At 36.6% G+C, this 21853-nt stretch overlaps 1 protein-coding gene across 1 annotated transcript in view; it reads left to right on the plus strand.

Moving 5' to 3' along the window:
- The window catches only part of LOC110046469 (phosphatase and actin regulator 1-like), a 27594-nt gene continuing 5741 nt past the window's right edge, over positions 1-21853 (plus strand). Inside the window, exons 1-7 of the mRNA XM_089280620.1 lie at positions 1-388; positions 3915-3992; positions 5351-5584; positions 6239-6329; positions 7526-7668; positions 7896-7991; positions 16073-16130. Coding sequence (XP_089136746.1) covers positions 70-388; positions 3915-3992; positions 5351-5584; positions 6239-6329; positions 7526-7668; positions 7896-7991; positions 16073-16130 — 1019 coding nt within the window. The 5' untranslated portion in view covers positions 1-69. The remainder of the gene's footprint in view (positions 389-3914; positions 3993-5350; positions 5585-6238; positions 6330-7525; positions 7669-7895; positions 7992-16072; positions 16131-21853) is intronic.

The following is a 21853-nucleotide window of genomic DNA, read 5'->3' on the forward strand; positions in this document are numbered from 1 at the left end:
CCCCCGGTAGGCCTGGGGACCAAATCAATACCACAGCTAAAATGAGTCGGTCGGTGATAACTTGAAAATATGGAGGTAGCAGACGATGGTAGAATTTCTCCTTCTGGGAACCTTGATCTTTCACGAGAGCGTTCAAACAGTGACCCAGGCCGCAGAGAAAAAAACATTGTTATGAATGGAGGCAACACTGTCCCTACAAGGCGAGCGCCAACGTTTTTGAACGCTACGGAAGTTTGCGATTCTACTCCTGTCGCTGGCGCTAACTCAAGTCCAAGTACACCTCCTCCCGTTCGGCGAAGCAAACTAGCTATAAGCATAGGGAGATTATTTCGACCGTGGAAATGGCGAAGAAGAAAGAAGAGCCAGAAGTTCATCACGACTTCACAAAGTAAGAAATTCTTGATAGTTTGGTACTGTAATCTTTTGACCGATTTGCTGAAGGTTAGAGTTTATTCCGCTGAGATCGCGAGACTTAATATCTTGTCCTTTTTTGCTAATACGCCCTCCACTTCAACCTGAATTGACTTGTGTAGTACTTGATTGTTCTCTTTCTACTGACACATAACAGTTGCAATGAAGGAGTGCAAATGGAAGCACAGGTTTACTTTCCATGCGTTCGATATATATACGCTTACCTTCGACTGTCGGCAACGCAAGGTGATTTCTTTCTGTCGTTCTAGGCAAATATTTTTGTGTGGCACACACTACCACGGTTAAAAAACTTTTCCAGAAGACGAAAAAATTATTTAGTTCCGTTTACACAAAGACAAGCTTGAATTTCAGACTTATCCGTCAGGTCCGTCATTAATACGCCTGTTACATCATGATCACGAATTGCCGAAAGATAAACGTACTTGAAAATACGGAGGTTCATAGCTATAGTAAAGCGAAAGCAAAGAATGTAACCCTATTAATGACAATTTTCCCACTAAGTTATGATACAAATTTTCATGTAGCGGTTAACTGAGCGAACTTTGCTTGGATGGACGTACAAGTACTCTAATTACTATATGTGCTAGTATAATTTAATTGATTTGTCAGTTCAAGTTAAAAATTTACATGGCAAATTACTTCTTAGCCTGAAAATATTTTGGACAGATTAAATTTTGATGTGAAGTTTATATGAAATAATTCATATATGAATTCTTCACTTTCAGATTAAATTTTATCGAAACAAAATCAATCGCAGATTTTGAATTCTGTAAATTCACCGTTAGTGTTCATTCCAAGTTCGCTGGTTGTCAGAAATATTTGAAGTGATCCTGTTATCAATAATAGTATGATTTGATACAACCCACTGTGTCATTGAACTTTATGTACTGTCCAAACTAATAGTAAGCCTAGCAAGAGGATCATTTGTTTGCTTTGTACGTGGAAAGGTTGACTCGAATTCTCAATGGAAAACACAACAATTTTGCAAATAAACATCAAGACACTTTTTATTGATTAATTTCTGTCTGGCAGTCCTGTTAACTCGTATTAACAGAGCCTATTTCAATGTGTGTCATACATGTAGGTGAAAAGAATAAGACATAAGTCAATTCCAGTAGTGCCCCTACAGACCTTCAGCCTCAGCATTTCCTTCAAAAAACAAACAAATTCCTCAGGGTGGATACAAATAATTGGGTTATGATCAAGCGCCCGGAGATCGCTAGATGGGGCAAAAAAGAAGGTTATGTCCCGCCCCTAAGCTCATATGGAAAATCATGTGAGAGGGTGAAATCTGCATATGAACCAGGTTGCCCATCGGCCAGTGCTTATTTTCCAGTTTCAGTAGCATGAAGTTATTAGAGATATTTTTACTCCCCCCTGGGTGGTATCCTGGTTCATTGCAGGTCACCTCCAGCATTCAATTAGCTGGTACCCATTTGAACACCGGGGTGGAGAGAGACACTGTGAGAGTAAAGTGTTTTGCACAATAACATTACAATGCTCCCCCCCCCCCCCCCCCGCCTCCCCGCAGCCTGGGCGTGAAACTGGACTGCTTAATCGAGAGGCCAGCACACTAGCCATGAGGTCACTGCACCTCCAATATCTGTAAAATAACAGTACAAAAAATCCCCAAATCATAATAAATAAAGGATATTACGTGGCTGAGCACAAAGACGAAATTTCTATTCAAGGGTTGAAAAATATTTCCCAAGTGAGTGCAGTCAACAAGTGAAGATAAACTTTGTATCTCCAAGCTGCCATTTAAAGCGCTTTCGAATATTTCAGTCTTAGTGCTATATAAATGTATAATTGTTATTATTGTTATTACTATTATAAATTTGTTTTATTTATTACATAAACACCAATGAAATGCTGAAAGGCAGGATTTATTATATGACCATAGCACAATGATCTTTTCACTTGCGAAGAAAAGATGTTATTTTCACATGTGAAGATATTTTTGTAATAATATTTGTTTCATTATTGTGCATTATTATTAATCATGTTTTTGCCCCAACACTCACTTGGTTTTTCATTGGTGTTTGTAAAATAAAAAGGTGTTGTTCACCAACATTATTTCACATCTTGTTTTCTTTACATGTACATTTATCCTTCCATTGGTCACAACTTTTTGTAAAAAGGTTCTTGACAATGCTACATGTATTTTGTATTAATATGTATTGGTGTACTCTTTTGTAAAATACAGTCATATTTTATTTTGATATGCACAATTCAGAATTTTACAATGCTTAAAAACAATGTACATGTCATTGAGGTATTAACGATGTATGCTTCTTTACTTCGAAATGAAGTAGGTCATCTTGGATAGCTTTAGAATCCTTATATTATATGGAGAGTTAATTTCATTTGATCCATATATGATCAACAGGGGATGAAATGAATAAGAGGGCAACATCATGTTTGGATTCTCTGCCACATGCAATACCAAAACCAGAAGGGTGACAAATGTTCTTGGGTTGTCCCAGGCAAATGCAAATGTCAAGCTCTGGGGTAACAATAAAACTTCAAATGCCTCATCCCCTGAGCAAAACCTACAAATGATTATATTCTTTCCAGCTTAAAAACTTACATGTATGTGAACAAGTTATATTGTATGCTGACAAATACGGAAAAAAATATTGGCAGTCACTCCTGGATATTGGTCTTAAGACTGATAAATACAAATAACTTTGTGCCTCTAAAAGATGCATCTATAGTAGTTTTTGCCTGTCTGCCATCATTAAATTATTGTTTGATTGTTGTTTTTGTAATGGCTGACCATGCAGATTTGATAGTATCATTATTTGCTAACCTGTGGAGGTACCATGCTGGCGGTAGGGGTGAACAGCAGTTGTCTGGATTTGGAGATTGCTTGAAGAACAAGTATATTCAGATTTCAGATTCAATGCATAATTTCCATGGATTTGCAGATTTTAAAGATTAAAACTTGTGTGCTTGATTCACGCAGCTACTTGTAACAGATTTTCGATTTTGCATGTTTTATACATATAATTTAGTCTTTATTAGTCTTCTTATAGAAGTCACCTGTTGGAGAGTAGAGAAGGTCAAATGACAAAACAGCTCAGCTAGTTTGTCTGAAGCATTGGCCCTGTATAATTGTGCAAGGGCTCCTAAGCTTGCTTGGTTCAATTTTCCCTCCACATTTTTTCTCTGAACCTCACTTGGTAGCCAGTATATTTGTGCAAGTAATTGGGTATAACACATTAAAACCCAGGAAAATGTTTCCTCGTGTGAAATTGGTCTAAGCATGCGAAGTGACCTTCCCTGAAAAAGGGAAAAAAAGATAACAAAACGGATTTTACCCCTGGACAATATGTTTATGACCATGTAATGTATGTAAAGTACATCCAGCCGTCTAATGCATTGTGATCTATCCAGCACTGTGATTAACTTTAAGAGAGATATTAATATTTTCAGTGTTGATTTGTAATATTAATAATTACTGTATGTTTTCTACACAGATCTTGAGAGACAACTGTCGGTACGAACTAACAGAGATGAGTTGATAAAAAAAGGAATTCTTCCTGTCACAACTGAAGGTGAATAATTAGTTTTTCCCAACTAATAATCCAATGAGTACGTAATGAGACTTTACTACATAATTTCATATTTCTACCTTGACGAAATGTGAACGTAACTAGTTTACTAGTCTTGGTTTTCACAAGTCTCTTGTAGGTCAGATTGGAATATCTGGACTAGTAACCAGGGCTTAGGTTTGTCCTCTAGCTGAAGTACTTGGATTTCTTTTTCTTTTTGCAAGTATGCCTGTGTCACTGACAGAAAAATCATGTTCTCTTGAAGAGACTATGTTTGAAGATTACAAAAGAGAAGTGATTTCTTCAGGGTATTTGACTGTCATTCCCTACACTCTCTTGATCATAAATTGTGTCTTCCCTCCACTATGCTATCTTAAGGAAAAAAGTTGGGCAGCCATGTCAGGTATTTAGGTTCCCCAAGTGCTAGTCCTTGCATCTTCTTAAGGTCATTCCACTGAAATAGAAGCTGCACTGAGATTTTTGTGAAACTTTGCCTATTGATTGTTTATGTTATAGATACTAAAAATAAAATAAATAAAAAGGAAATAAATAATATAATATAATAGTGCCATGATTGTAGTCACAATTGCTTGCTAAATTCATGTTTCCAATGATTGTTTTTTGTTCTACCCTGGGAATTGGTCCATATTTATTTTACACAGAGAAATTTATCACTCAATTCAAAGCAACAGAAAAAATGATAGGTTGCCATACTTGTTTGCAAGAAAATGACGATTTACTTCTGTGGTGAGGTCCAGCTGTAAAGGATAAGCCGCCATTTTTTAATGGGCGTGCGCTAATCACGTGTGAAATTATGCGCAGTAGGGATGCGCAATGCAATACTGGGGAATGACCTTAAAACACCCCTATCTCAAAAGAAACCCTCAAAATGAAGGCACCAGCCTGTTTGCATCTGTAAGCATCCCATTCGATAATAATGTCTGTATTCTTCTTTCTATTTTGCCTCTGTCTTTGTTATTAAATTATACTGTATATTATTTTCCCATTATTTTACATTTTCTTAAGCTATAGGCTAGTTTTAGGCCTCGCTACGTGAAAAGCTGCCATTGCTGAAGTGACTACTGTGTTAAAGGAAGTTTGCTTACTTACTTGAACAATTCCTTGAATTTTGTTTGTGCCAAAGTGAGACTGTTTGAGCGCAAACTCTGAAATGTGATATACATACTAAGTACATTGATTAAGTTTTATGGTGTATGCAGTGTTGAGTAAGAAACATTTAATCATGGATGTGACAGGCACCAGAGACCACCCGACAGCTGGCTGTACACTTGTTAGTTGACTGTAAACTCAGTTAACCTATTAAGTTTGTAGTAGCTAACCAAATACACATTGTTCTTCAGATAAAGAAAATGAAAATGATTCAGCTGACATCCAATGCAATGGCCCTTCACATGACAAAAGGGTTTCAGATGACAGTGATGAGAAACACATAACACCAGGACAACCAAGGAGAAACCAGCAAGCCCCGCTTTCACAGCGAGACAATTTACCCACTGAGAATGAAGCGAAAAATGATTTTCAGGTTCAACAATTAGACACAATGAGTATGATGGATCAGCTAGCTCGGGAATTAGGTGAGATAGTATATCCTTGAGACACACTGTATGAATCATAGTACTGACACTGCTGGCCTTTGTTTACTGTTGTTGGTGATGTTGTTTAAGTCCTGGGACCAGTTGGTTATCCATGATAAGCTTTTGAATTGTTTTCTCTCAACTACTGTAACCTTAGGGTCGATTACAAGCCGCTGTTCAAGAAAGGAGCCTGCACTCCTTCCATGAACATGCTCCTCTCGGGGAGGAAATTAGACCGGACTCAAGTGAGTGGCAGAAATTGAGCCTAAGTCTGTAACCTCGCCTAGCTGGGAATTGTGCCTAAATTTTCAAATTTGCTGTACTATTTGTGGCTCACATTTTCAGTTTTCAAGTATTGTTACGAGTTTGACAATTTGGACTGAACCTGTCACTAATTTCTTGTAGTCTGTTAAGAAACAGTGGACCATAGGAGAAATGTTATTCTTTTCTTTTGACACCACATTGGTGTTGTTTGCTACTCAATACTGAGACATTGCCCCACAACAAGAACATCTTATTTGACTGTAAGTGAGACTATCAGTTGTTCTGGTTCTTTTGGAATTTCCCACAGTGGTAACTTAAGATATCCTACTTGGAGCCAACCAAGAAGAAGGTTCAAGAAGGTTGATTGATTTTCTGTTTCTTTGATAACAGCACGTCGGAATACTGGCAGCTCATCAGATGAACGGACAGTCCTCAAAACTCAAAACAATAGACATTGCAGTACAAGTGGCCAACAACCAAGGTGTTGTTTTAACTATTAACATCTTAAACAGTAGTGGAATTGAAAAACCAATCCCCATTGTCCCTATTTCAATTCAAATGCTGAGCAACCATTCCTGGGAATTTGATCATCCTGATCACTCATTTGTTGCCCATCAAAAATGTTTACCTGTTGCATCCTAAGTGTTTCACCCATACTATTGCAGACAGAAAATGAAATTTTTCAAGAACAAGACAAACTGACTCAATTCACAGTGTATAAATAATACTGCTGGCTCCCCCTATCCCCCCTCCATAAAAAAAAAAACTTTGTGAACTACAAATTATTTTGAAATTAAAATAATGTTTGAAAAACAAAAAAAAGGATAGTTACTATGCATAAATAAAAAAATTAAGGTGGCTTTGAATCCCATTTACTGATTTTTTTAAAACTTTGCCAACCATTGCGGCTTACCCTGCCAATCAAAATCTGATAAAATCTCACTGTCTTTTTGAATTATACATGTAAGTACTTAAAGCTAAAATTTAGGGTATTTTTAGCAGATCATACTGTTGTTATGGTCACCTACTGTGTCATGCAAATGATAACAATATGTTAACTGATGACTGGTCAATTTTTCGAAACCATCAGATGATTGTAGCAACAACCTGATAAAGAGTGGTTATAACTAAGTGATGGAAATTGTTTTGAACCACCTTAAAAGCAAAATTGTTAAAAATATGCATTTTTCAATAAGCAACACAAGATAAGATTACATCTCAAGCCTTGTTTGCAAAGTTGTCAATCAAAACAAAAGTGTGGTTTTCTGTTGGCTGAGGAACAAAAGAAGGGGAAAACGTTTTTCCCACACACAGCTGGGAGTCCTTTTACAGGTGTGCGGGGGGTTTCAGGTCATATGGCTTGTGTAAGGTTTCAGTTTTTGTTTTGCCATCTGCCATGCCCCACCCACCCACCCATGAAGTACTTGTAGAATGTGTTAAGTTGAGGTGAAGTTATTCTCTAGCCACTTTTTGTGTCATTGTAAGACAATTATGTTCTTATGTTAATAAAGGTCAGGCTGTGTGGTGCGGCTTGGCATGGTCCCAGCAGTGTGTGAGAAACCACTTTCATATCAGCTCCAGGCAAAAGCTGTTAATAAGAAGATATTGATAACTTATGATAATAAAACGAAATTACTTGACATGCACTACTTGATAGCAAAGCTTGTTGTTTTTCAGATTTTTTGTAGTTCAAAGTGCTGGTAAAGAAACTAGCAGAGAAGAGCATTTAGATGATAAAAGCATACTTCACGAAGATGATGGGCATGATAGTAATATTTCTGATTCTGATGAGGAAGAGGAGACACAAGGAATTGTAACAGGTATTCATTAATGAACAGTCAGTTAAGTGATACATTGTCAAGTGCTAAAAACTGTTGCTGCATTTGCTTTGGAATTTTTATTTTCGTGGTCAATCTGGGATAAATGCAATGCAGCATTCTCTCATGTCTTGTATGCACTCTTGAGCCTATGTGCTAAAATGATGTCACCCAAATAATTAATTATGGTATTTAATGATATGGTTACATTTAATTTTTTTGTCTTAAAGGTTTAGCCTCTAAGCTTAAGAGGAAAGACAGTTTGGCTCTAAAACTGAGAGCTCGGCCAAGTCAGAGTGAACTAGAGGCTAGAAACATACTTCCAAGTAAGTTCCCCCTACCCTGTAACCTCATCAAACATATGCAAAGTGATAGATCTTGAATTGTGCACCTTTAGGTTGTCAGAAGATCATTGTAAAGGCAGTGTTATCAATAAGACTTTTGTCAGTAAGCAATAGAGCACTTTTTCCTTGATTACATACTAGCCTTATCCCTTTACCCCTTAAGAGTGCAAATTGGCACACAAGGTGATAACTTTGTGAATATTTGATAGGTTTCTATGAATTCTTGCCATGAAAATTGTCTTGTGAAGATCTGCTCATTGAAGTCATAAAATTTTGACCCCCTCCCATCCAAGACATGGTTGATCACCCCCAGAGGTTTTTAGTTCCTTTTTCAGGATGCAAATGGAATGCAAGACTTGTTTCATATCAAGCTATGCACTAAGAGCTGCTAAATAAGCTATAGTTTAGGGGTAAACCTAATATAGTAGATGATTGATATATTTTTGGAGTCATTCATTTTCCCATTTTAAAGCAATTTCTCTCAAAATGTCTACCTTCTTCATAGCTGCTGATGTCAATTCTTAAATAAGCTGATTAGTGGTTTTCAAATGGCACATTGTACACAGCCAGACTGTCTTTATTTGCCGATTTGGGAAAAACTGCTGTTCGCCTTAGGGGGTAAAGGGTTATCTAAACACAGGATCTGAAATTAACCTTTCCTAACAGAGCCAACTGGCGACTGACCTAAAAATTTTGGTCGCCAGATGGAAGGGTTTGGTTGCCAAAGACAAGTGTTAGTTGTTTTTTTTTGTGGTTTCTTGCTTGCCATGCCATGATTGTGTCTTCGCCGCTCAATTTGCTGCAAACTGAAGAAAACAATATATAGTTATGATTTACCTTAATTTATAGTACAGCACAAAATTTAACCTGTCAACAGTGTTTTCATTTAATGCAATATACATACAGCTATTAAAGGAGAGACTCACAAAAGCGGTGTAACGGTAACAGAGTCCTACATCTCGATGAGCGTATTTGTCAACATTCTTGCGAAGGCTTCGGATTTCTTTCTCTTATTATTTCCATTTAGTTGGAACTATGCTGGTATCCTGTTAAGTTCTGTGTATAAGACATATGGGGGCCCTCTTTCTATACCTAGAATCAACTAAGTGTGTGTGCAATTAAATTGTCTGTTCTTCACTGAAACGGAACAAAAACGCAACGACAATCAATGTGCTAGTGCCAGGTCCTCACACTTTTTTATTGCTCTAACCAGTCCCCCACCTAAGTCACACAGGTAGTATGCAGTAAAACAACACAACTCGTATTTCAGAACTGGAATTTACTGGTATTTAGGTAAAGAATTAAAGATTAAGCGCACATGTTTCCGCGGACACTTTTGATCTTGTCCTGATTTCGCCATGTCACATTTTTGCCCGCGATATCCGTATTGGAAGAAGCTGCTGAAACAATATGGCACAGGGTAAATATGGCGATCGTAAAATCGTGGCTTTCTTTTACTACAATTGTCCACAGGAGCTTTATATTTTCTTTTAAAAAAAAGCCCTTTTCAGGGCTCAAAAAATATTTGAATTCCACCTTGCCTGTTGGGCAAGTAACTCCCAAATTTTGCTTGCCCAGGGTACCTCCCTGCTTGCCCAAGTTTTCAAACTCATTAATAATTCATGAACCCCAAAATTGACAAACTACAGGCGTGTTTTAATGCAATAAACCCATCTTGACTGTAGTCCTCTTAGTGGCTGATCACTTTCATGTTTACGCCATTATATTGCAGTGCTTCCACAACTTTTAACTTCTTCATTCTGCTTTTATGGCGTCAAATTCAACTTTCCCTGGAATTTTCGAACGTGACAAAAAAAAATGCCATCAGGAATTAAATTTTGTCCCACAGCATCTTTTGCCAGTGCCTCCCAGTTAAAGAAACAAAGTTTGCGAAGCTGTAGTAGTTTGTTCATGTACGTACTTCCTAGTTCCTGTATTACACACTGCGTATCTTCCTGTATTACACGCTGGGTATATTCGTAATCACTACTAATTCGTTGAAGATCGTGTTCAACTCCTTGAATGTTCACCTGCATCTTGTCTAGTTCCACGAAATCATTGTGAAGAGAAACGCGAGACATTTATAACACGCAGGATTAACAACAAGTCGCCTTCCCACTTCAGTTTTGACACAGGCATAGTGTCGAATTTGAAAAGCCAGCAAGAGCATAATTTTTCATTTGGATGAATGAAAACTAGTTTCAGTCGAAGGAAAACGTCTTCGTTTGAAATAAACACTATTTTAAGTCATCTTCCAGGAACTCTGAAAATATTTTGATGACTTACTTATCCATTTCTTTTTAATAATATAATACTTTTCATTTCATTACTTTTATGTTACGCCAAAAACAGAGATTTACCTGGATTTTAGCATCAAAATTGCTGGCTTCGTTTTCGCGGTAGCGATATGCGGCTTCTTTTCGCATACAATTTCTACAGCTTTAATATATCATTGTTGAGTTAAGTTTTGTACAGAGAAACTGGAAAATGCTCCCAGAAAATTGCTAAAATTTTAAGAAATAAACACAGCATTTTTGTGCCCAACGCGGCTGTTTTTAATCCTGGAAAGAAATTTGATCAGGGCAGATTTTGATCACGTGCTAGGCAACCACTTGTGAGCCGTGAGTGCACGTCACGCAATCAACAAAACAACGCTATAAATTGTAATTTTCGTCAAGCATCATCTAAACACTTGATTACCCTTGAGCCTAAAATTTACCTTTTCTTCTCAAAATCGTTATAAAAAATTTAGTCAGCGAACGGCTTGCCTGAGTCCTTGCCCGTGGGGCAAGTGAGGAGAGAAAGTTACTTGCCCGAAGGGAAAATCTACTTGTCCCGGATGACTGGACGGGTTTTTTTTCGAGCCCTGCTTTCACCTTTGAATTTCAAATGCTGAGGGGACAAAAGGTTAGTCACCTGCTGGCGACCAGTTTTAAAATTCTGGTTGCCAACACTTAATTTTTAGTTGCATTGACGACCAGTCAGTCACAATTTCGGACCCTGAAACATGAGGAGGGTTGGGAGAATTAGAGACAGTTATGCAAACCTGAAATGTAGTTGAGGGTTTGCATAACTTTCGAGAATTCCCCCAACCCCCTGAGTGTTTAGATAGGGCTATGTAAACATGAAAGATTGCTTGACTATTGCTCTCCTAAAATAATTCTAAAAAATATGGTAAATCTAAAACATCACAACCATGTTTACATTAGCCTGCAGAACAGGCGGATTAGTGGGTTACATACTCTCATCTAAACACACCTATTGACCAATAAGAGCACACATAGTAGCTGAGTTATTTTATAATTTCATATAGAAGGAAATTTAAAGTTAATGATAATAATAATAATAATAATAATAATAATAATAATGATAATAATGATAATAATAATGTTTATTAGTGGCTTATAAAAAATTACAACTGTAAAAATTCTTGCATAACTTTTGAGAATTCCCCCAATCCCCTGAGTGGCTGAGAGGGTGATAATAATAATAATAATCAGGTGAATATAGCTGGTTTTCACATGACGTCACTAAAATCCGAACTACAAAACTATTGATCTTCCTGAGATTTTACTTAAATGATGTATAAGAGCAGCTGAAAACTAATATTCATACAAATTTTCGCTCCGAATGGGTTATTGGTTTTGTGATACACGACGCTTGAATTTCTAAGCTTTTGCGTGACGCGGCATTTACATGACGGCCAAGAGAGCTGTCATGATGGTTAAGAAAGTGACTCATTTCAGGGAACTTGGCTATCTTAACAGTTCATGTCTTAGAAAAAATATTATTTTAATGTTTTAGAGTTCCTTGAGGGATAAATTCACGCTTTTGTAGTAAAACTCAGTGGGAGATGTTTCTGTTGGTTTCCGGCCGACATGTTGGTGCCCATAAGGATGAGCACCAGCATGGCGTCTCCATACAAATCTCTATAAATTAGGGTAAAACATTTCTCCATATATCTCACATAAGAAAAATTGCTGTGACCAGAATTTTGGCAAGAGTCTTTGCATATTTATCTTCTTTCATTTCCCAGATTCTGGACTTTATCTATTGACCGGTTTTGATTTTTATTTGATCTATTTTGAATTGCGTGACACTGAAAACCAGCAATTAATGTTAAAAGCCGACGTTTTGGCATCATCATGACACCATTCACAAGGCAAAGTGAATAAATAATGCGAAGATTTCATTTGCATACAGTCTCTACAAATTAGCATAATAACAAAGGATCAATAATAATAATAATAATAATTATAATAATAATTATAATAATAATAATCAACTTTATTTAGAGAATTGATAATTAAACTAGTGGCCCTCTGTGCTGGACATTTATAAGTAATTTGTTTATTCTTGCAAAATTTTGTAGGGGGAATACATTTCCTTAAAGTATTAATGAGAAAGTTGACTATCTTTGCAAGAAGCACTTTGAGAAAATGTAATGTTTATGCATTCAGTTGTCTTTTGGGCTGGAAAAGGATATTTTGCAGGTTCCCAAAGTGGGAAACCAAGGAAGTATCAAATTGATCTTTCAGATATTAAACCATAAGTTGTGAATACTTAATGGAAGAGATTAGGAAATTTCTTTTGTGGGGTTATAAATTATCATATTAAAAAGCAGACTTCTGTGTAAGTGGGAATTATAAATGTATACATGTATGTCACAGTTGTCTGCACATAACTCTTCTGTTTGAATGTGGTTACAAACAGCAGTGGTTTTCTCTATAGAGTGTCCTTTTTCTGAAAAAGAGAAGAGATATACATGTAATAATCATGCCTCATTCCATTGCCTCATGTAAAACACCCAATAGAAATCGGAACATATTTTTGTCAACACAATTTTGTAAGGTGATACTGTGTATAAACATCGATTGTTTTTAGTGTTCGATTTATTTATAGTAAATTAGCCATTTTTATTCATGACCAAGTTATATTAAAAAAAAACACCAGTCAAGTTTTGTATTGAGGGAGGCAGAAGAGATGAAAACCTTTGTCATGATTGTAAAATAAAAGGTAACAGAACTTAGAATATTTTAAATGTGAAAGGGGACTTATTTTGTCTAATTTTCTTTTAATTTTTATAGTCTAAATGATTCCTTCAGGGGTTCTTTTAATTTTTTTTTCCCTCGCAGTCATAGCTTAAAATTACAATTAATTTCTGTTATTGTTCTTTCTCGTTTGAGGGGAAGCAGGTTTGTTTGAGTGGGTGGAATTTAATTGTGGAACATCTTTTAAGCACCTGATAGGAACCGACCAGCTTACGGTTTTCATAACATGGGAGAGTTAAATTTATTTGTTTAATGAATAAGGAAAAATTCATTTTCTTAAATAATGTGAAATTTGCATGACATCTTTAAAATACAGAATGAGTTCTAGAAATTGATATGTGATCTGAGGGAGGATTATAATGGAGACATCAGATTCAATTTATGTTCTTTCTGTTTTGTTGGGCTGTCTGTCATTCTACAAAAGTCTGGTCATATTTAACACCAAACAATTTTTCCAAACACCTGCCCTAGAACTGATAAATATCCATTAGCTATCCTTCCAATTAGATAAGAGCCATTCTTTACTGCACCTGGTGTGAAAGCAAGAAGGAATAATATGCCAGGCTGCATGTATTATCAGTGAAAAATGAGTGATATTTTCTGTGTTCATATTATTTCATCATCTAAGCCCTCTTAATGAGGAATCTTACAGACAACTAAATGCTATTTGTTCGACAAATAATCACCCTGGTTGGACAAACCCAGGCTGGCCTTCTCGATCTAAGTAAGTTTGTTGTATTTTGTAGAGTGTTTTCAAATACAACTGTAGAATAAATGTTGCAGATGATGCAAGCAATATATCATGAACATCTACAATTCTAGGCTGCCAGTTGTTTATTCATGTTAAAATGGTGGCTTCAACTGAGGAAGTTGTTGATAACTGTTTCTTGAGATATGTGTTTGTGTTTATAATGTGTTAGGAAGATAATCTTTAAGTCATGATAATCATTCTTACTAATTCTTTTATCCCAGTTACTGTAGTGTCATAATTTAGTGTTCTAACCTCCAGATTTATCCTAAATTATTGAGTAGACATCCATGAGCAGATTTTATTGCACTTTGTTATAGAGTGGCTTTCAGACTTTTTTCACAGTCAACACAAGCCATGATTTCAATGAATGGATTGAAATTGCAAACTCCTGTAGTTTCAATTAGACATTATCATCTGCATGCAACAGAGAGAGGCCAGACCAACAGTTGATAATTTTTTATATGACAATTAAGGACGCAAGGTTTTCATATGAACAAAAAATTATCCCATGCAGTAGATAAGATCCTGTGTTCTGAAAATAACATGTAATGATTTTAAGTGTCCAACGAAATTGTTTTGAAAAGTGATCAGTAGTACATGATTGTAATAATTCTCACTTCAATAATTCTGTTGACTGATGTTTTGCATGGTGTATGCTATTTTTGTTGTCAGTTTATCATAGCTAAATTTTGAAGAAGTTTTAGTGAAAGTGACCATGTTTCTTGAATATATGTTTAATGATTTGCCACAATAAAATGTTCAAGGACTGGGAGCATAACATATCATTCTATGGTGACTTCTAGGTGACTGTTTTTATTTTGTCCAAAATTAAAGGGGGCAGGGAATGGTTTCATTTTAACATTTCATTTTAAGGTTAACCAGTAAGCACTGGCGACCAGCAAAAATTTCTGTATGTAAGTCCTGAGAGTGCCAGCTACTGTTGAGATAAATGTGACTTTTCATGGAAAAAAATTAAAAGAATATCTTTCTATACCTTTCAGTTACCATTCCTGGCTGAAAACCGTTCATATTATAGTGTTCAGCTAAGTGTATTTCTGCAGAAACAATGATTTTTTTCCTGAGATAAAACTCAAATACTAGTTTTTTGTTTGTGAGGCTCTGAAAATGCTCAGTGTCGTCTACTACAAAACATTCTGATCTGTCTACTTCAAATTTTCAAGAGAACTCATCTGATAGCTTTATAATTATGGTTTTTCAAAGCCATAAATCCTCATTTTTCACTGTCTTGAAATGGATTGGAAATTAGTGCTATTGTCTATTCTCTCAGAGAGAAATGTGGCATGTCGGGCAAGTGCCAATCATCAATCATTCATGTGTTGGGCAAGTTTGATTTTCATATTAAGGAAGTATTTTATTATTCAAGTTGTTCATAAACACTGCTTTTTGCTTTCATCAGTGTATAGAAATTTACCAGTCCTGTCTTGCATCTTGTATCCTCAGATGTCCAATAATTTGGCACTTAATTACATCTCCTTTTTTGAAAAAAAAGCAACAGACAAATGGTTTTCTCCAAGTAATTGCTTAACACATGTACTTGCTAAAGTGATGCTGCTAGTCACTGATTGCACAGCTCAAGTGATATATGGTATAAGATAAACAAGGTGACACTCACCATCAGTCTTGAAAGACATTTGATGTTTCTTTGAATAGCAAAGGCGAAATGTTAACTTACCGAACTATTTGCTTCGAGCTAAACGAACGGCACAATAACAACTTTTGACAAACTCCTGCGATTCAAAACACTCGCTTACTTGAACACATTGCGACTAAAGTCCAATGGTCACATCACATGACCGACAAAAAAATCTCTTAAGGGGAGTTGGGAGTGACAATTGATGTCAGCTCCGGTTACGGATAGATCTGAGAAACTAAGGGTACTATGAAAACTATGAAAGTAGCAGCATTTGATGACACTTAATGACTGTTGTGTCTGTTGTCATTGACTCCACAAGACTTTCCTTTACTGGCTGTTCCCTTAAAACTTCTGTGATCTTATGTAAAATGACAAATGTGTGCAGCTGCTATATGTAAACATGTTTAAGGACCTGTAATCACTAGCTGGTATCATGACATCATGATATCGGCAAAAAAATGTCAGAGTGAAATACTAGGTAAAGCTAAGGCACATGGGTGCTCTTACAATAATATTTAAAATAGGGGGTTTTGGAAGTTAACAGTCTATCTTGTTTGATATGTGTTGTAATTTTCCTAAATAAAGATGATTTAAATTTTTTTTCCAGCTAAAACAGAAGAAGAAAAATTGGAAAGAAAAAATGAAGTAGGAACAAAACTTATAAGGTAAGCAACATGTTCCATTTCTAACCAAGATCTCAGAACTTAAGAGCAGCTTCGCCTAAATATCAACTAGACTTGGAAATAGCGAAAAAATCGAATTTCTTCAAACTCGCCCAGAATGAAGCCCTACGGGCACCAGTTACAAAAATATTGTTTTAAGTTCGAGAAATCAAAAATTATTTTTTTACGCAATTTTTTTTGTTTTGATACCCCAAATCGGCCAAATTTGATCGAAAATGAGCGGCATATTCAGAGGCTCATAAACTCAAAACTAAAATTTTGAAATGCCAAAAAGGCATTCTGGTACACGGTAGGCTCGATTACCAGCCGCTGTTCGGGAAAAGAGCCCGCGCTCCTCCCCAGAACTCACGGCTGGACTCGTGGACTTGGCATTGTTAATTTCAACCAATAAGAAATCTGCCTGCCTGAATCGAACAGGCTGCATAAATTAGCTTTCTCGCAGTAGCAAAGGAGTTGTGCGATATGAAGTGCGATCGCATTAGCGGGATATTTAACCAAATACCGTCAACTGATGAAACCTTGCCTGATGTAAACCATAGTGGCATATACAACACGCAAAATAGTCAACAGACTTATACGTTAGCATCTATATTTGAATCATGTGGTGCCAGAATGTGAGATAACGAACAAAGTAAACAAAGGGAGGGATAAATGCAAACATCGATTTCAAGAAACAAGAAACTCAGTCAAATTGATGTGTACCTTAGTCTTCTTGAAGAGAAGAAACACCAGTCTCTGGCGAAGACGCCAGACAAAATTAAATTTTTAAATGAGCCAAAGTAAACCGAACTAGCAAAACATAAACCTGGTGTCAACACCTTGCACACCAACATGTGTGACCTTTGACATGACAGTTGCTACAGCATAATCAAACAGCTCTGCAATACCTTAAAAAAAAAAAAACACTCTTCTATAGAACACAACATGTAATGCCCTTCCACAACAATAATGTGAAACAAAATAGGTTGGAGGGCCAAAGTTAAAAGAAGTGGCGAAAACGCCACAAATTTTATGAGCCGTAAGCGTCATGTGGGCCTGCCTATGATTGTCATCAGATGACATTTCCGGCCACCTGAAGCGCCGCAAGAAGTACATTATGAAGTTATGTCACAGACATGCTTTGCCGCTCACGCATCCAGCTGTCTCTTCTCGGGGAGGAACGTAGACCGGACTCGAGAAAGCGGCGGAAATCAAGCCTAGGTACACGGCTTTTCCCAAAACGACTAATTTGGTCTGAAAGAGCATTGTTTCTTCAAATTAGTGAAATAAAATTTTTGGGTAAATAAAAGCACGAGCGCTGCGATAGCGAACTGAATGCAGCACTTCTTCCTGAAAACGTGACCTTTGACCAAGTGTAACAAAACAGGTTACTGCAAGAAAACCTGGAAGAAAAGCAAACGCTTTGTTAGGTTTATTCGTTATTTATTTGCAAACTTGAAGTATGTTAGCCGATACTTACCTGAATATTTATATTTATAGCAGATTCCTCTTCTTGGATTAGCCTTCAAAAGAAGCTGGATCCAGATTTGGAAACCTCTAAAAGAAGAAATGTTTAATGTTCCGTGACCTGCCTGCTGCTATAAATTCCATGTACACGCCGACAGCATGTTTGTTGTAAAACCCAACTGAACTCCACTGACAGTTTCCATGGGCAACCCCAAAATAAACAATCCCCAAAATTGTACAGTGAAATTGGCTGTCTTCATGAACATTTAGAAGCTAGAGTCAAGTTCCATTACCTTTAAAAAGTGCTTGATTTTATTTGTTTGCGTCAACTTTGTTCACTCAGTATTTCTTTATACTGTCATGGAACTTGACTCTAGCTTCTAACTGTTCATGAAGACAGTGAATTTCACTTAACATTTTTGGGGATTGTTTATTTTGGGGTTGCCCATGGAAACTGTCAGTGGAGTTCAGTTAGTTTTCGCACTAAAATTCATACTACTGCGTGGGAAAACCTAGTGATTTCGTCTGGCTTGTTACATGGCAACATGTTGTCGTAGGTACTCTGACATTTCATTAGATGCATTTTTGTTGACAGCATTTAGAACCTCTGGGTACAATTCTGAATGACTTGTTATAGTGTTAGCGGCGGCATGCCAGTTTTTGTCACATATTTGCCTTACCAAAAATTTAGTCGTCTCATTGCGGGGAATTCTTACGAGGACATTTTATAAACAACTTTGACTTGGAGGCTGCCTAGGGGAAGATTATCTTTATTCAGATACTGGTCAAGATTATCGTTATTTTCCCTCTCAGGTGTTTGAAGCCTCTCCTGCCCAAATTCCAAAGTTTGCCGAGAAGACTTTCTGTTGTTCGTTTTTGCTGCAGGCGACAACACTCGAACCGATGTGCGGATCTGGCGTTTCCAGCAAACACTTCTTTACTGGAGTTGCCTTTGTAGGAGTTGACTTGCTAATTTTACCTTGTATCGATTCCTGGGCGAATGAATACAGTGATCCAAGATTTTGAATCCTGCGAGCGCAAGGATTACTAATGCAACTTGAATATTTCTCACATTTTAACTTTCTGGGAGATTTGTGCTAAAACTTCACCCTTGCAGTCTTTCCTTTTAGACAGATTGAGTAGAAATATAGCTTGATTACAAATTACCAAATTTAATTCATCGAGATTTCTCCGTTCCCACTGCGTGCTCGTTGTTTCAGACACATTTTGACAACTAAAGTTTATTTTGGTTCAAAGTTCACTTCCACTATGGATATGGTATATGACAGCCAATGACAGCACGAAATCTCAGTGCATGCACTCAGGCATGAAAGGCCAAGTGGGCGGTTTTCAAAATCCAGGGGTTTGTCTGCAAGCGTTTCCTTCCTTCCCCTGCCCCTCCCACCTCTTTTACTCGCTCCATTTTTCGTGCTGTAATTCTTTGCTCCCGAACCCAACAGTAACGCTTGCTATGCAGGCTACTTCCGGGTTTTCTTGCAGTAATCGGTTTTGTTATGCTTGGGTCAAAGGTCACGTTTTCAGGAAGAAGTGCTGCATTTAGTTCGCTATCGCAGCGTCTGCAATTTTATTTACCCCAAAATTTTGTCACTAATTTGAAGAAGAAACAATGCTCTTTCAGACCAAATTAGTTGTTTTAGGAAAAGCTGTGTACCAGAACGCTTTTTTAGCATTTGAAAATAGGCCAAATGTAGACCTCTTGTTAAGCTGTCTAGGGTCGTTAACTTAGAAAATTCGTCAAATATTTTACTTCTAATCAAATCCCAATCTATTTAGCTTTAAATATGTAGGAAAGAAAGTACAAATACGACGTGCAATCAGTTTGTAATGAAAATTTTTACTTTTGAGTTTACGATCCTCTGAATACGCTGCTCATTTTCGATCGATTTTGGCCGATTTGGGGCATCGAAACGAAAAAATTGTGTAAAAAAAAAAAATTTGTGATTTGGCAAACTTAAAACAATATTTTTGTTACTAGTGCCCGTAGGGCTTCATTCTGAGCGAGTTTGAAGAAATTCGATTTTTTTGCCATTTCCGAGTCATTTCCAAGTCTAGTTGATGTTTCGGCGAAGCTGCTCTTAAACAAAGCCAATTTACAGTAAAGATCAGTGGAGGATTCTAAGGCTCCTTTTTATGTGTAAACTTTGGCTGTGAGCCAGGATCATGGCTTTTGCAATATGAGGAAGTTTACGAAACAACTAAGGCAATACTAAGGACAACATTGTTTTGTTGGTTTGTTGTTAAAGTGCTGTCATGGTAAAAATATTTCACAACTATGCAAATTTGGTCATTTTATGTAATTGTTTTGAGGAGCTAGGACAGCTAAGAATTTGTGACATGATATATAATGTATGTGGAAAGTTAATTGTGCTGCATATTAGCTCCTCTGTAGTTGAATTTATAACATACAACATACCACACTTGCTGGAAACCAACCTTTCAAAGCCTAAACTGTTGAGGGAGAAATCTATGCAGTTGCAGTGTTATGTCAGTTCCTAAAGTGTGAACACATAAACCAAGTTTTAATTCCCAGTACTGACTGCTGGCTTATAAGCAATCATAGCTTTAATAATGTTTTCTTTTTTCCTGTGCTTGCACAACTTTTGCCTATGAAGAGTTGATTAATCTGCTGGAGTTAAAGGCACGATGACTACTTTTAATGAAGGGGAAGTAATTTCCCCCATGCTTAGGTAAAACAATTTACACATGATATTTCTGGCTATTTATAGTACTGAGCAGGAGCCACATGAAAAGTCAGCTACAAACAATAATTTTCGCGGTCTGCAACTACATGTACTGCACAGTGTAGAAAGTAACAACCCTCGCTATTTTCAAAATTTGTAGCCTTTTGCTATTCCTAATTTTGCAGGGTTGTTTCATTTTCAACTTTACAGTATAATATTGCACAGAAGTATAGTGTACAGTGGATTAATGTCTGTTTACATTGTAAATATAGTGGTGAAAATTTGAAAGTTTGTAGTGATGTAAATAGTGAATGACTTGTCAGGCCTTAGCTGCCATAACAGCCATAACAGCTATAGAAGTGATATTTGTTTAGAGTTCTCAGTGGCTGTAATTTTTGGTGTCATATCAATAGAACTGTGTAAATTTTATTTAATAAGGATATGGTTTACCTTTTGTAGCTTTAATTTTATTGACATTTGGGAACAAGGTTTTGAGACCTGTGTCTTAACTGACCAAAGACAACATTTTTAACAGGTATCAAGTAACAGATTGTCAAGTCTGTTACTTGATTGGTTTACCACAAAAAGGCACCTGCCGTGATTGTCTGAAGTCACTTGGCTGTCAAGTGAATTTTAATAAAACTATGTTTCTTACCTGTTAAGAAACTGTCATTGTTGCATTTAATTTGAAAATAAGAAGTATGTTGTTCAGTTGTCTTAGTTCACAAAATGATCAAAGACAAAGGGTTATTTAGCAAGAATGGAATGAACAGTTGTATTTTGCATCTTAAGGGAACTTGTGTCAATAATCCCATGCTACTTTTATGAATCTGTAATTTGCCTGTCACTGGTAATTAATGCCAGGTGTTTTGTATATACAATAATTACTCCACACCAGGACATGCTATGGCAATAATGATAAGATGCAAAGTGCCTTACAACGAACATTTGCATATTATGGTTGACAACAGCATTGTAAAGAAGGAACATCTTGCTTGTGGGAAGACTATGACGTGGAAGAGATGTTTGTGCTGCTTCCATTGATTTGAAGTGTAGCGGCATTTAGCATGTCACAAATTGTTTTAGGAACAGTGTACTGCATAGAATGTTTTGTAGAGCAAACAGTCTTCTTACTTCACAATGGAGCAAGTGATAATGTTAGCATGTTTTGTGACATGATTTGGAATCTGGAGGTCGCACTTTATTATTTCCTGTCAAGATGCATAAAATATTTGTAAGTTTCCCAGGCACCTTTTGGTTGTATATTTTACTATCAATCAGGAATGTTCATCTTGTGGTTGTAAAATTGTAGAACATGCTGTCATGGCTGGGAAGTTAAATGATATTCTTCTTATTTTAATGTATAATCCATTTGACAATATAACTACAGTTCCATGCTGAAAGTTTCCTTTTAACAACTCAACTTTGTACTTAAAGTTTCTATAGGCTGATAGGTGGTGCAAAGCAAAGCTTATAGCCATTGAACTATGAAAGTCAATAAGAGTAACCCACTAGTAGATCAATGAAACGGCTTTGAATTGATGAAGTCCAAAAACA

The sequence above is a fragment of the Orbicella faveolata genome, unplaced genomic scaffold, assembly GCF_042242905.1.
Source record: "Orbicella faveolata isolate gen_17 unplaced genomic scaffold, um_ofav_v1 contig_47, whole genome shotgun sequence".
NCBI classification, from domain to species: Eukaryota; Metazoa; Cnidaria; class Anthozoa; order Scleractinia; family Merulinidae; genus Orbicella; species Orbicella faveolata.